General features: G+C 42.9%; 1 protein-coding gene across 1 annotated transcript in view; it reads left to right on the forward strand.

The window, feature by feature from the left end:
* The window catches only part of TRABD2B (TraB domain containing 2B), a gene marked incomplete at its 3' end in the record, with an annotated part of 297475 nt that overhangs the window by 150531 nt on the left and 130677 nt on the right, over nt 1-16267 (forward strand). The window contains exon 3 of the mRNA XM_080624083.1: nt 10771-10917. Coding sequence (XP_080480209.1) covers nt 10771-10917 — 147 coding nt within the window. The remainder of the gene's footprint in view (nt 1-10770; nt 10918-16267) is intronic.

Raw genomic sequence — 16267 nt, forward strand, 5'->3', positions numbered from 1 at the left:
TGGGAGTTGGAAATTCAGGACATAGATCTCTATGTCCCCTTCAGCTGTTCTTGCTGCAGAAGCAGCGGTCTGGAAAGGGGCCGTGCTGGCTTCGAGAGGTGTTAAGCTGGGATGGCTGAAGGAGTTAATCTGCTGCCTCAATGTAATATAATAGAAAGAAAAACATGCCTGTGGGTCTAGTCCATTTTACTGTGTAGCTTCAGCTGGTAATTAAAAAGAAACAGTTCAAAATGAAGCAGTAACATGAATAAAACCCCAAATTAAACACACCCAGGGTAGGTTGCATTTCTGAATGGGTGGATGCTTAGCATATCATGAAACCAGGCTTTCTCTTTGAATAATCTTAGGCTGGTTGCCTAAAACCGGGAGTTCCCCAAACCCCACCAGAGCTGTAGGTTTTTTCCATGAGGGTGCCCCTTTCATCGCAGCTCACTCGTCACTTAGACCAGCTTGGTATGCTCCACTCAGGGCATGTTCCCACATTCCTTCTGTTACGGTGGAGGCACAAAAGTAAAACTGAAACCCCAGATGGGCCCGGTAACCATTTTACTTCGAAGTCAAGAGAGCAAATGTGGTTTCAGGTTCTTGGGAAGGAGTTCACATGCCCTCTTTGAAGGTGATGGTCCCGAAAGCAGGGACAATGAGCCCATTTAAGGTGGAGGAAAGCAATCGTGGGCACTGCCCGTCAGGCATCCTGCCAGGCATCAATTTGGGGAATGGAACTGCTGAGCAAAGTATGAAGCTGTGACCTCCTGTGTGCGTAGATCAAGCAGCTGGCTACTCTTAAATAGAGTGGTTCAACCAAGCATGGTGATAATTCGGAGGTAAAAGCTTAGGGAGCAGGGAGGTGAGTGGGAAGGAGCGATGGGAGAAGAGGTATTTTCAACCACGAGCTTCCAGCTGGCAGATTTCCAAAAGATGGGAAGTGTTGTCTGAGAAAGGCTCACCCTCTGCTCATCTCATTTCTTACATTCTTTCCCAAAGTATCCATTACCAGACGCTTTCGGGGGTGTTGGACTTATCTGGGATGACTGCTCTTGTTTCAATGACACCTTTGGAGCAACGTGCTACAGCCAGCATGGCACTTCTCCTGGAGCACTGCTCTTCTCTGCAAACCCTCTCACAAACTTACCATGCCCACAGAACTCTTAAGTTGCATGGGGGGATTTCCGTGACAGTGAGGCAGCATTGAGGTTTCTGAATACAGGGGTTTGCTATTGCCTAGTAGGTGGTGAGATACCCTTGGGACAGGGGTAACTGGGTGGAACTTGTTGCTCTTCAACCAGAAAAGCACTCACAGAATCAGATTGCTCAGAGTGCAACTCTTTTGGTGCAAATGTTTAGCCTTTTTGGTAGGTTTTAGTCATCAAATTTAATCTACTGAACTCAGTACAACTGAGAAACTGGACCTGTGCAAGAGTACTGGATGCAAGTAAATCCCCAAAATACAAACTACACAAAAGCCATACCTGTAGGCAGCAAATTTAACAGAGGTAACTGTCCCCTCCACTGTTTCAGTTCTCATTAAGTTGCAAATTCTTCCTTCTGTTATTTCTTAATTTATTTGGTTAAGCTTGAATTTGGGCATTGACCAAAGCAGGGAGTTATCCTACAGTTATTGCTCATACAATTACTCAGTAACTCAAGCTGAGTTATTGGTGAAAGAGACTGTGCTGATGATGTGCTGAGGGCATTGAAACTAAAACATCCTTCCACTCCAGTGTGGTGGTTCACAGAGTAGGAAATAATGGAAATTCCATATCAAAGCTCTTCTCCCACTCCCTTTCTTCAAGATTAATCTGGACTTTCAGTAGCTTTAGAAAGTAACACAGTTCACTACATTTAGAAGAAAAGGTTTTGGATCTTAGCCTTCTTCCAATAATGTTTGTGATGGTGCTTCTGCTGGCTTCAGTTAATGTATTTAGGGACCTAATTTTGGGATGTTTTAACCTATTTAAGGTGTGCATGGTATTTATAATATATATATATATCAGGAATGACACCATTTTTATGAACTGCTGTCAAGACAGAAATTAACCCCATGGTCAATTAGGCAATTAGGACAGCTAAGGCCTCCTTGGAACTTAATCTTGCAAGTCGGGTTAAGGACAATAGAAAGGGCTTTTTCAAATATATAGCGGATAAAACTAACACAAGAGGCAATATAGGCCCACTGCTGAATGAGGTGGGTGCCCTGGAGACAGAGGATATAAAGAAGGCAGAGGTGCTGAATGCCTTCTTTGCCTCTGTCTTTACTCCTGCAGACTCTCCCCAGGGGCCCCAGATTCCTATAGCCCCAGAAGGAGTCAGGATAAAGGAGGAGTTTGCTTTGGAAGATGAGGATTGGGTTAGGGATCAGTTAAGCAATCTGGACATCTATAAATCGATGGGTCCGGATGGAATACACCCACGGGTGCTGAGGGAGCTGGCGGAGGTCATTGCTAGGCCACTCTCCATCATCTTTGGTAAGTTGTGGGAAACAGGAGAGGTGCCTGAGGATTGGAGGATGGCAAATGTCACGCCAGTCTATAAGAAGGGCAAGAAGGAGGACCCGGGTGATTATAGACCGGTCAGCCTCACCTCCATCCCTGGAAAGGTGATGGAACAACTTATTCTTGACACCATCTCTAGACATATCAAGGATGAGGGGGTCATTAAGAGTAGCCAACATGGTTTTACCAAGGGGAAGTCATGTTTGACCAACCTTATAGCCTTCTATGAGGAAGTAACTAGGTGGATGGATGATGGTAGAGCGGTAGATGTGGTTTTTCTTGATTTCAGTAAGGCATTTGATACTGTCTCCCACAGCATCCTCATAGATAAGCTAAGAAAGTGTGGGCTTGATGATCAGGTAGTGAGGTGGATCACGAACTGGTTGAAAGGAAGAAGGCAGAGAGTTGTGGTCAATGGGGCAGAATCTAGCTGGAGGTCTGTGACTAGTGGATTCCCTCAGGGGTCGGTGCTGGGACCAGTGCTGGTTAATATTTTCATCAATGACCTGGATGAGGGAACTGAATGTACCCTCAGCAAGTTCGCTGATGACACTAAACTGGGAGGAGTGGCTGACACACCAGAAGGCTGTGCTGCCATTCAGCGAGACCTGGATAGGCTGGAGAGTTGAGCGGGGAGCAACTTGATGAAATTCAACAAGGGCAAGTGCAGAGTCTTGCATCTGGGGAGGAACAACCCCATGTACCAGTACAGGTTGGGGATTGACCTGCTGGAAAGTAGTGAAGGGGAAAGGGACCTGTGGGTCCTGGTGGATAGGAGAATGACCATGAGCCAGCAACGTGCCCTTGTGGCCAAGAAGGCCAATGGCATCCTGGGGTGTATTAGAAGGGGGGTGGTCAGTAGTTCAAGAGAGGTTCTCCTCCCCCTCTACTCTGCCCTGGTGAGACCGCATCTGGAATATTGTGTCCAGTTCTGGGCCCCTCAGTTCAAGAAGGACAGGGACCTGCTGGAGAGAGTCCAGCACAGGGCAACAAAGATGATTAAGGGAGTGGAGCATCTCCCTTATGAGGAAAGGCTGAGGGAGCTGGGTCTCTTTAGCTTGGAAGAAACTGAGGGGTGACCTCATCAATGGTTGCAAATATGTAAAGGGTGAGTGTCAGGATGATGGAGCTAGGCTTTTCTCAGTGATGTCCAGTGATAGGACAAGGGGTAATGGGTGTAAACTGGAGCATAAGAGGTTCCATGTGAACATCAGGAAAAACTTCTTTACTGTGAGAGTGACAGAGCACTGGAACAGGTTGCCCAGGGGGGTTGTGGAGTCTCCTACGTTGGAGATATTCAAGGCCCGCCTGGACAAGTTCCTGTGTGATGTACTCTAGGTTACCCTGCTCTTGCAGGGGGGTTGGACTAGATGATCTTTTGAGGTCCCTTCCGACCCTTTGGATTCTGTGATTCTGTCTTTGTTGTCTTAATGACCTTGTGCAGGGGAAAACTTGTATCTAAGAGCACAAACTATAGCAAGCTCACCTGTTCTATCAGGTAACCCACCAAACAACTGCTCTCCAGGCTCTGAGATAGCAGTGTGACTGCCCTGCTGTATTCTGGAATGTTTTGCAGAAGTAATAGGATAGTAGTGCATATTCCTATACAGGAATACACAAGAGCTGCTGTCAACCAGGAGAGTCCTTCTCTGGCTTGGAGGGTCTTGGGGCTGACAAAATGGGGGTCTTATGTGCTTTCTGAGTGTGTTTTCTGTCTACAAATTGTTTCTGTTGTTTTTGAATGCCTCAATTCAACCAAAACACACAGAAAATAATAAGCCATAATTACCTTTGCACATGCAAGTTCATCATCGGAGCTTTGCATAAAGTGAAAAGACGGGGGGCTGAAGGCAAGCTGTTTGGAATAAGCTTTAGCAGGAGCTCTGGGTATGCTTCAGCCAGGCTGAAGGCTCGAGCCCCAGTCTCTCCTAAGCTTTCTCAGCATCAAGAAAACCAATCTCAGTCCTGGAGCTGCACATTAGTCGCATGACTGCTTTGCACCAGGCCATGTCCATGTGTCACTGTCATGGCCAAGCTGGAAGGATGGGTGGTGGTTAGGGGATTCTCCAAGCACCTTGGTCAGATTCAAACTGTTTTATTAAACTGGTTAATTGGTAGTTTGAAAGCGAGGGGAGAAAAGCGAGGTCCTTAGGTCTCCCTGGTCAGTGCCAAGCCACAGACTGTTAACTACTCCTGCCTTTCAGAAGCAATAACTGTGGGTTTGGGGAACATATGGAACCAACTAGACGAAAGGCTTTTATGAGGAGCTTTAACAGGGGGCACGGTTTGTGAGCAGAAATTCCAGTGGATGAGTTAATAGTTTCACTTTCCTTAGCTGTCCCTTTATAGGAACAACAACAACAAAGTCAGGCGCGTTCCTCTCACAGCCCTGACTGTACAATGTGCCGATGCATCCAGGATTTCGTTTGGACACTGGGGGAGTCCTTTAGTAGATCCCCCAGGACCTGTTTTTTCGGAGCTATTTCCTGATGCTGACCTCATTAGGTGAGTTTCACAGCTCACTAATTCCTAGCAACTGCACAAGAGATTCAAGGAAAGGGGAAACCCGTCTTCTGAAAACCAATGGAACTGAACAGATTTGGGCAAACACTTTTATTGCTTTTCATTAATCTGGAAAAATCTCAGGCTGGCGGTTTATTTCTTTTCTTATTTTCCTTTTTTTTTTTTTCACCCCTAAGTCGCTGTTTTGACCTGAAACTGCATATTTGATTTTCTGTTTGAGTACAAAAAAGGAAAACGACAAAAGAAGAACCCCTGAAAAACCATATAACTCAATATTTATATTGCAGTTTGGTTTGAACCAAGCAGGGCATTTCTCTTCCAGAATTGCAGTTTGGGCACTGACAGGATACAGTCACTCAGACACTTCCTAATGCTTATTTAATATTTGCATTGTGGTGGCACATGTCCAGAAGAGAGAGCAAAGGAAAACAACAGTTGCCTGCTCAAGAGCTGACATCATACTATGAAATTTAAGTACTTGTTTTTGTGGTATTGTTATTAATCATGGTTCTATGCAAGGGTCATCCTGTAACTCCAGCTACTGGAGTCCTGTGTATGCAATGTTTGTAGTTCAGCCTTGGTAAGTTTAGGACTGGAAAGTCATTTCTTCCCCATCACGTAAGAGTGCAGTTTGTCTGAGCATCGAAGTTTGGCCTTAAGAGTTTTCTCAGGGTTGCCTTTCAATCTCATGTCTCCTGTACAGCAAACACACCAGAAGAACATGGGTCCATTTGTGTTCACCTTAACACAAAATTTGTTTCTTCTATTGTAATTCCTGAATTTGTAGCCTGTTTTATTAGCAATATATTTAGTAAGATATTTTATCTGGTAATAGGTTTCCTTGTCTTATTTTATGATGGCCCTACTACTCACCGCTGTTCTTCCATTGTGGCACCTTTTGTAACCTTAGCCAGAGGAAGAGGTGGACCTGCCAGCCTTTCCACTTGATTGGGAAGCCATAGTGTTGCCTCCTAGACAAGGTGACAGACACAAAGTCAAGCTGCTACCAGAGTTTGTCAGAAATCGATTTCTGGAAAAGCATGTGAGCGTTAAGGATAATCAAAGTCAACTCACTCATCTATGCAGAAGTATTAAGAATGTAGAAAGGATATGGCTAACTGCATCCATGAGCTGAATTTCAGTAATGACCATGACAAATAATCTATGTACTGAATAGCATCTTTTAAAAGAGTAAGCATCTTATTTCTTCTTGCATGCCATTCAGGACTTTAGGATCAAAAGACCTTACAAGTAGCTGACATAAATCAGACATGATGCTGTATTTGATGAAGGTTAACTTGAGTTTTGTTTTCTGGGCCTTTTTAATTCTCTTCAGCTTGGCACAAATGCACATAAGGTGTATATGGAGAAATCTGTCCTGTACAAAGGACATGATTTCTCCTCTTTAGCTATCACACACAGCATTAATATATTGCTGGCCTTCAGGAGCCTTCAAATGTCCAGTCTGAAGTTGCAGACTTGTGGCACAATTAAACATGATACATGAATGTTTGTGAGAGTACCTTGGAAAAAGATGTATTTTTATCCAGCTTTGCTCCCAAAACCAAGTACAATGAAGAGTGTGATTTCTGGTGGAAAGGCCAAGCGTTCCTAAGCCCAGTCTAGGTATGTGTCTGTTCACTTCCCCTCCCTATTTGAAAAGGAGGCAATGCTATTTTAGATCGGTTTCTGTGGATTGGATTTATTTGCCTAAAAGCCAAATCTCATTAAAGTCTCACATAAAATCAAACCTCCAGCCTCTCCCATGGGCTCGCAAAACAAAGTTCAAACTGTCACAAGGCAACTTGCACAACTGTTGGTACCAACACTTTTATGCACTGCTGCCCTTGAGACCCAATGCTGTTGTGGAGAGAGGGAAATACTGTTTGACTATCAAGGTAATCAGTAAAGCTGTTAACTATGGTCTTCACTGGGCTCCTTTGGTCTCTAATTGATCCCTGTAGTGAGCTTGGACGCGTGGCAAAGGCTGGTCTCTGCAGATTTGGTTGCAACTGCAGTGCCTGAGATGATAGAGGCAAAAGAGCAAAGGTTAAAGTGAGGCAGCAGCACGGGTACTGTTGGGTGATGGTGAGAACAGTTGGCACAAACATAAGAAACAGCCCAGTCTTGTTCACCAAGAAGTGAAACTTGGGGTTCCTACTGATGTCCCCGCAGCTGGGCTTCCCTCAGTTGAATTCACCGGTGATGCAAGAGCTCTTCTCTGTTGCATCACCTCTGACCTTGCCATGGCAGAAATAACTGGTCCAGCCCCCATATCCTTGAGATGGCCATAGTGTATACAGATGAGCTCCTAAAAAGTATGGACCACTGATTTCTGGTGCTATGCAGGATTGGTGGTACCCACTCTCTTAGGCAGTAAAACAGTACCCATAGGTCCACCCTAAGTGCTAAGCTGGTGTCTCCAAACACTCAAATTAAATCTGTGTGTTGGGTTGCTGCTTTGCAGAGGAGAATGACACCCCTCAGATAAAAAGGCTTCCTCCTGGCAGGGTGAAAACCCCCTTTCTGCTGTCCATGGTTGATTGGACAAACGGGGGCCAGAGACAGCCGTGCAAAAATGGCTTTCAAAGCATGCCGATGGGAGGACCATAAATTGCGGGAATAAAAATGCCCTTTCCCAGAGCCAAAGTCATAACTTCCCATGGCTTCCCAGAGCAAATACTGTCTGCTGTATTTATTAGGTGGGACTGTGTATAGGCAGTCGCTATAAGTGTGTTTATTTTGAAGTCATCAGTTGTTCAGTAATCTTGGGCACCTCTGGGAGATTTAACTCAGATAGAGGTTTAGGCTGGAGGTCGTGGGGTCACTGATATTAAGATAGACAGAAGGAAAGGAAACAGCATTGTTTTTGTGGCATTATCTGAACAGTAAGTAAAAATAAATTCAGGTTTTAAGATGGCTTTAACCTGACTCTGAAGGAAATGGCCTACAAATCCAGCCAACGAGCAGGCAACTGCGATGAGACCCCACTTCTCTTCAAGTTTGTTTTGAGCCACCTGACCAAAACCCATAGTGGTTATGGTTTGATTAAGCGAGACTTCTCTAGGAATCTGTTTTAAGTGGTTCCAGTTTTTCTTCAGCATATTTTTGTTTCTAGCTTTAACTTCCTTACTAAAATAAAATCTCTTTAGTTATTTTTTGGGCAGCAGTTTGAACCCAGCAATATGCTCCCTGCAGTGGTAGCATCATCTAGGTCCCAAAGCCACTCAAGAGGCAGAGATAAGGGGCATGAGCATCCTGACACTAATGAAGGCTGGGGTCTGGTGTGTGAAGGTCCATCTATTGTTGTACACTCAAATAATTCATTCTCTCTCATGTGTAGTCTTAGAATCATAGAATCATAGAATATTAATTCTCATAGGAATATTAATTGTTATAAGACATGAACTCGTACTGTGGACTTTTCTGCAGCCTGGCACTTATTTTCAAGGAACATTTTCATTAAGACCTCTGACCCTCTGCAAATGTGACTGAAATCAGCTAATAGGTTTTGAATTTATTAGGAGGAGACAGACAGACAGACCCAGCTCATTAATGCACAGGGCTGTTTCCCCCAGGAAGCCAGAATAACAAAAAGAAAGAAAAAGGGATTGGGAGTCAAGTAAGGATTTGTTTATCACCTTCTTAATATTTTATCATAAAGCAGAGTCTTCCCCTCGGGGTTTGTTGGTGGTTTGTATATGTGTGTGCCTGTGTGTATACGTATTTTTGTATACAGAAATCCAGCAACATCCCTTGTTTAAAAAGTCACAAATGAGAAGGATTTTATTAAAAGCATTTTGGGAAAACCTCTGCTCTCAGTTTTCCTGTCAATGTTTTTCTAAGCTTTCATTTTTTATTAGCCAAAATGTTTAGAATCCCCAGGAAATCCTGGGATGAACCATTTCCTCTTCGAGCTGTAGCCCTTAGGGGAAAAAGAAAAATCTCAGCTCTTTTCAAAGGTTAGAAATTTTTCAAACTGTGTTTTCTGCAGATTTTTTAAATTAGAGAAAAACTGAGGTAGGAAGATGCTTAACTTCAGGCTGTGGTCCTGAGAAAGATTGATCTCTTTGTAGAAAAGCCTTAAGAGACCCTTAGATTTGGGCAAGGAAATCTTTTAGGCTTGAATCTTAATGGGAACCGATTGTGGCATCGAGGTATAACAGGTTCAGTTGAAAGACCATCCTTATATTTTTTAATAGTAAATTAAAAAGTAGCATTTACTTGTTCTCAACGAATTGTGTGTGTTAGCATGTAGCAGCTTTATATTAAGAGGCTGTTAATGCCATGGAGATACTTTTATTGTTGTTGTTGTTAATGATAATAATAGTAATGATAATAATTAAAACATAATAATAATTATTATTAATAATAATAATATACCTGAGGTTTTGGAGGAGCAAATCCAAGTGACTGTTTCCTTTTCTTCAGATAAACTAAAGTGGGAATCCTAATTTAATAAGTGCTTTCATCCTGCACATATGCACGTACATTGTTAATTTTAAACTCCCTTGGGGTTCACTCCTTAAAGAGGTTCAGTTGCTTAAAGTTAAGAACGTAGGTAAGAATCTGTGTCTCAGACTGCAGCCTCGCTGGGCCAGCTGGAGCTTGGCATGGGTTACTTTACCCAGCTCTTGAGATGATGGTTATTCTTTGCATGGATAGGGCACTGCTGTTACAAATAAGAGAATCTGAAAACATGGTGAAATGTGAGGCTGAGGGATGCAGGAGTCTCTTATAAAAAATGACACACCAATGTAGTTTTTCAGAAATCTGAATTTGCAGGCATGACAGGTTATTTTAGGAAAAGTGTGTTTGCTTATTTATGTAATTTGTGACAATCTGTCTTAACTGCTGGTCTTCTCATTCATTCATCTACTTTTTACCAAGTTTCTTTGGAACAGGTTCTTAGAAAGCTGAACATGAAAAGCCCAGGCTTGGTGTTTCAGTAACGGGTATAAATTACTCCCACAGTCTGTCACAAATATGAAAAGATTTGTGGTAATTCACATGAAATCTAGTAACCTTTTTGGTAATGCAAGGAAAAAAATTACCATCTCTAAGGACATTTATTTTTTGTTGTTACCAAAATGTACATAGTAAAGAATGCTTGTGCTTTTCTGCTATTTTCAGGCTTGGGATGGGGACACTTGACTAGTGTACTGGGACAGTGTTACGATTCAGTGTCTCTGTTCACTTTGTGAAAGGGTGGATGAAGGGAGAAAGACTAAAGGAAGTAGACTAATAATGAATTTACTAAAGTTTCTGCTACTAAAACTACTCAGAAAGTCCCAATGCAACAGCTGCAACTACAGGAGTTCAGAAGATTTGATTTTCATTAAAAACCTTCCAACTGAGTTTGGGCTTTGGATTTAAGCTAGCAGTGTGGAAGCAGTCAGAGACAGTTTCCCTTTTCATTCCAGTGTCTCTCATGTAGCCTACTAGTCAGCACAGATAGCCTGAAAGTTATCAGACCATGACCTCTGAGTAATATATGTGTTGTCAAGTTATACTTTATATGTAAACCCAAGGAGCTTATAATAAGGTCTTCTGCTAGTAGGGGAAGTTGCATCTGATTCCGCTTCCAGTTGGAATGACTGAAGACCAGCCCTTGTTACTGTGGGCCAGAATGGGTTAATTAATGGGTTAATAGACTTCAGGTGTAGGAGAGTTTTCCAAAGTTTGTCATTTTAGGCTTTGCTGCTTCGATTCCCAATATTTAACTTCTCCCGGTTTATTGATTGTGTTTCTACAGGTGCTGTTTGCTCTAAACCAAACTCTGCTGCAACATGAAAGCCTCCGAGCAGGTAGTTTGCAGGCCCCATATACCACCGAAGATCTCATCAAGCATTATAACTGTGGAGACCTGAATGCTGTCATATTCAACCATGACACTTCTCAGGTAGGCAAAGTTTTGCAGATGGGCCAGTTAATTGACAACAAATCAGCAAATAGTGATGTCCTGGTTAACATTTTGTGCTCCATCTCCACTTTCCCTCTTCCTTTTGATGCCCTGTGTTTTCTTTTCATCCTCATTTACCTGATGGGAGAGTGAGGTTTCCTTTCTATTGTTTGGGCTCTGGGGAATCATAGAATCATTTAGGTTACAAAAGGACTTTAAGATCATCAACTCCAACCATTAACCTGGCACTGCCAGGTCCACCTCTAAACCCTGTCCCTAAGCACCACATCTACATGTCCTTAAATACCTCCAGGGATGGTGATTCAGCCACCACTCTGGGCAGCCTGTTGCAATGCTTGACATCGCATTTGGTGAAGAAATTGTTCCTAATATCCAATCTAAACCTCCACTGGCGCAACTTGAGGCCATTTCCTCTTGTCCTATCATTTGTAACTTGGAACGAGGAAGGGACTGGCTGGAAAGCTTTCCGAGGAATGTGCTTGAAAATAAGTTAATACGGATGTTTGTGGGGCTGTTGAATGTAGTCTCCTCATTAAGGGCATAAAAAAAAAAAAAGACTTTGTAATATTTGAGCTTATATATGAAGAGGAAGTGAACTTTATGTAAATAGTCTATAAAGTAAATAACTTCTCAAACATGTCATAATTCAATGGTTTTGTATGTGTCTCAGGCAGCCCTTCAGTCTCTGTTTATCTTAGTTATCCAGTGCTATTAAAAACTCTCAATGGAGCAGAAATCTGCTTTCCAGACCAGTTTGATAGTTCATGGCAAACTCTGAGATTCTCATTTAATACGTAGGTTACTCTTCTTTCCTGTTGGAGAAACTTGGTCCTTGGATGTCTCCTATCTCTCATTTTTTGTTAAATTTTCCCATGTTCCTGTCTCAGTTGCAGTGGCTTACTTGGAGGGGACCTGTATGAACTTGGACAATCAGAAGTCCTTAAATTCTGGACAAATGGTCATCTGTCCTTCTTTTCCCTATCTGGTTATCATTTTCAAATAGTAGAAAGTGTGGTTGATGGTAATGAATGGGATAAAAACCTTTTGCTGTCCCAGTTAATCTAGTCTGAGAAAATGAAGCATTGTTTTTGTGTGACTGATCAGGACATAACGGAGGGGTTAATGTCGCAGTGCTGAAACAGAAGTCTGTGCAATACTAAAGCTGCCAGAGCTGTTCATTCTGGAAGCCTTGCACTGAAAAGTAGAGGGAGAAAGCGACTCAGGTAGGAATACATCTCTGAAGATGGGAGGTGTGAGCTGAATCTTTAGAGAACTGGAGGATACTGGAGAAATCAATGGTTTTAACTATCCCTGCAGTGTTGAGGCACAGCACACAAGGTAGACACATAATGGCAGGCTGAAGCATCTCTCCTATGGAGACAAGCTGAGAGAGCTGGGGTTGTTCAGCCTGGAGAAGAGAAGGCTCTGGGGATACCTTAGGACAGCTTTCAGTATTTGAAGGTATTTTCCACACGAAATCTGGAGAGGGACCTTTTACAAGGGCATGTAGTGACAGGACAAGAGGAAATAGGCTTAAACTGAAGGAGGGTAGATTTAAGGAGATTAGATATAAGGAAGAAGTTCTTTACTGTGAATGCAGTGACATACTGTCACAGGTTGCCCACAGAAGCTGTGGCTGCCCCATCTGTGGCAGTGTTCAAGGCCAGGTTGGACGCAGTTTTGAGCAGCCTGCTCTAGTGGAAGGTGTCTCTGCTCATGGCAGGGGGTTGGAACTGGATGAGCTTTAAGGTCCCTGTCATGTGGATGTCCTGTGTCATCTTTTAATCTCTGTTAGTGTATTTTCTCCAGCAGTAAAGCCTTTGTCCCTAAGACAAGTTGTGGCCGTTCACACTGGTTGCATTGACTCACAGGCATCTGTGATTTATTGACACAATGTCCTGTAACAGACCTGTGGGTCAGACTTGAGAGGAACAGAGTGCTGTAAAAACTTCTTTATCCCTGCAAATTGTTGGATCAAATGTGAGTTTAAAATCAGTGTTAAAGCCAATCAGAGTTCAAGCACTGGTGTTACTCACAGTCCCAGAGTGCACACAGTTGATAGAGATTATAACACTTGCAGGCCATGGAAAATTAAAATCCCTATATATATACTAGTCCCTGCAGAACTCTAAATGTTGTGGAGTGCTTCCCTCTCATAGGTTGTTGTTTTTAATTTGGGTGAAGAGGGTTTTTGTTTGGTAGTGTTTTTATAAACCAGCTTTACACCATTTATTTTAATTGCAAGCAGAACAAAATAGAAAATTAAAACCTAAATAAACTCCCCATTCAGGTCAACTTTTGCCAGTTGTGATAATTCCAAAGTTTATTCTGTGTGGTTTTGCAAGGATAATAGACTCTCTCTGCCATAGAAAGTTTTTGCCATTTGGTTACCAAATGAGATTAGCCTGGCTTAAATATTACACATGAAGCATCCCCCATGGGATCTGTCTCTTGAGACATTAAATGTAGGCACAGAGATCTGTTGTGTGCTGAGAGTGTACTGAATGTCTTATCAGGTGACAACAAATGATGGGCCTACAAGTGCAGAAAAACTATGACTATCCCAAATGAGGTGCACCATCACTTATACTTCAGGGCAGGTACCCATGCCCACCCAGTCTTGGGAGACAGGAGTGTCACAGTGTTTTTAGAAGGTATGCCCATTCTTCTATGATACCCATTTGCTGGCCCAGCTCTTCAGAGGGTCTGGTAAGTCCTTGGAGCTGGTACCATTAATGCGACTTTGAAGTACCACATAGGAAGGAACAGAAGATTGGGACTGGAGTTGTTGGACTCAATGGTTAATGTGAACAGTGGAGGGAAGGAATTCAGCTCTGTCCGATGTATCCAGGGATACCTGGAGAAGGCTGCGGCTTTCACTCCTTGAGGATTCATTTGGGGGCTGTTTATAAGGTTATTAGTGCCTGCTTGTCCCTGGAAGATCAAACAGGAGCTGCAGAATAAAGGTGAACTTGCCCATCAGTTGCCTCAGTTCTGAGCCATTGTTTCACATCACTGTAAGGAACTGCAAAGTAGCTGAGAAAGTCGAACATTACTTCAGGGATTGTAGTGGTAGGGAGTATTTATCTCAGTGCAATAACTTCCTAAATTCCTCTAGCGTGAATCTTGGGAGACTGAGCATCATCAGTAGTTGTCTGCAAGATACTGAGATGCCTTTAGAGCAAAACTCATCGTGGAGTGGAAAAAAGAACTAGAAGCAGAAATACTGAATCTGTAGACTCAAGGAGTTATGGATGAATTTCTTGAGCCTCTTACTCCTCCCCAAGGGAATTTGGGAAATACGCCATTTGTCAGCACCAGTCTTCTTGACTCCTACAGTGTTTGGGAGAAGAGGACAGAATCCTTCTGGAACCAAGTGTTCCAGTGCACAGGGTCCTTTTCCTGTGCACTGGGAGGAAAAGTGCAGGGAAAGTTATTTCTAAGACCAAAGCAGGAGCTTGGTCAGAGAACAGCTCCTTTGGCACCCAGGGACAGGGACAGGACCTCCCCAGGGAGATGCTGCTGCCTTGGGGTTGGGAAGCTTAGCTTAGCCAGGGTAAGGTGCTTGAAATGGAGAGGTGTGAGCAAGACCCCAAACCCCTGATGTTTTCCTGTCCTGGAGCCATCAGCTTTGATGACAGTGAGGACTAAACAAATCCTTCTCAGTTTCAGTGGTGTTTTAGGGTTTTTTAAGACTTAATTAAGAACAGTGAAAGTGGGAAACACCTCTGCTTTCCCGTGGTTATATGACATTCCTCATTCCTTTCTCTCTCTTTCTTCTTAAATCTTGTTTCCAAGCACCAGTTTTCCCAAACACATAAATCCTTATTTAAACTCAGTAAAATTTTAAGGGGCTGAGTTTATTCAGTTAGACCATGACCCAAAAGGGGAGTAGGAAACATCTCTCCTTCTACAGCTTTCTTCAAACACTTCATTCTCTTGTGACTTTTGTAATCAAGAGGCTTATGTTGGAGTTTCTGGGCAAAGAGTCAAAATGATATAGAGGAAAAGTATTCAAGTTAAAGATAGGACAGGCGTATTTTCTGCTCTTTCTTCAAACTGTTTTCCCCTCAAAGAAGTCAGTTTCTTTGTGTCCTTCTGAAACAAGTTCCTTACAAGCAAAACCCCATTGGATTAGACCACTAGCTTTAACTTCTGTGTTCTGTGTGACGCTCTCGCAAGGGAACTGAGGTCAGCATGTCCAGATGCGTTAAAATGTAAATGATCTTTTAGTGCAAACTTAGTAAATTATCTACCTCTAGAGGATACTTTTTCTTACCTGAGACATTGCGGAATGACCCAGAGCCTTGGTGGAAGAAAAGTCGGGTGCAGAACAATTTATCATGTTCCCTAAATCTGATATAAAGGTCTTTCTTCAAACATAAACATCTGAGCTTTGAGTTCAGCGGTCCCTTGCACCAGTTACAATCTTGTGGTTGGTTTAGAATTGTTCATTTGTTTAAGGACAATTCTGTAAAGCAGACTTACCTTTGCCAGCATAGAATTAGCTGGTTCTGTGTTTTCTTGTATTCCTATATATGCTTTATTAAGAGGAAGATCAAAAAGCCAGGGCTGAGACTCTTCTACCTCTCCCAAAAACTATACCTGTTGTCTCCAGCTATTGTTTCTACTCTTCTGTCCTCGGCCATGCTCCTGACTTGAGGAGAGGTTCCTATCCCAGGAGAAGATGGTTTCTCCTCTCTCATTACTTATCTGCCATATCAGAGGCTTGCAGCTACACTGCTTACTTTACAAGTAGGTTTCTTCAAGACAGTTTCTCCTGGTTGCGTACTTGTTATTTGCCTGTCCCACAGAGGGTAAACAATATGGTGTGAGAGTCATACCTGCCACTTTGAAAGCATCTTTCGTCTAGAGAGCCCTTATGGCTTGTGTGGTAGACTGTATTGAAAGCCCATTGAAATACTGGAGAATATTATTCTCCACAGGCTTTGTATGAGTCCGAATGGGCCCAGCTATCATTGGATATCAAAATGAAGATATCAAGTGAGGCCAGTTACTGACATAGTTTATAGGATTTATGCTCACCTGAGTATAACCATGTCTTTGTTGCCAGGAGAGGTAGGGTCTTGGCTTCATCCTACGCAGAAAAGCAAGGTATTCAATGAAGTTGCTGGGTGATCACCACAGCCTGCAGACATGTCTCAACCCATTTCAGACACTTAGGGATTACTGTGCCTCCTTCTTCAACTTCTGTTCATTAGAAGCAGCTGATTTTCTTATATAACTTGGTAGAACAATATCACCCATATCTTGAGCTGCCTCTGCATTCAAAATTCCATGGATTCATGTGGACATACAGTGTTTAGGT

The sequence above is a fragment of the Psittacula echo genome (genome assembly GCF_963264785.1).
Source record: "Psittacula echo genome assembly, chromosome: 7".
Classification (NCBI taxonomy): Eukaryota; Metazoa; Chordata; class Aves; order Psittaciformes; family Psittacidae; genus Psittacula; species Psittacula echo.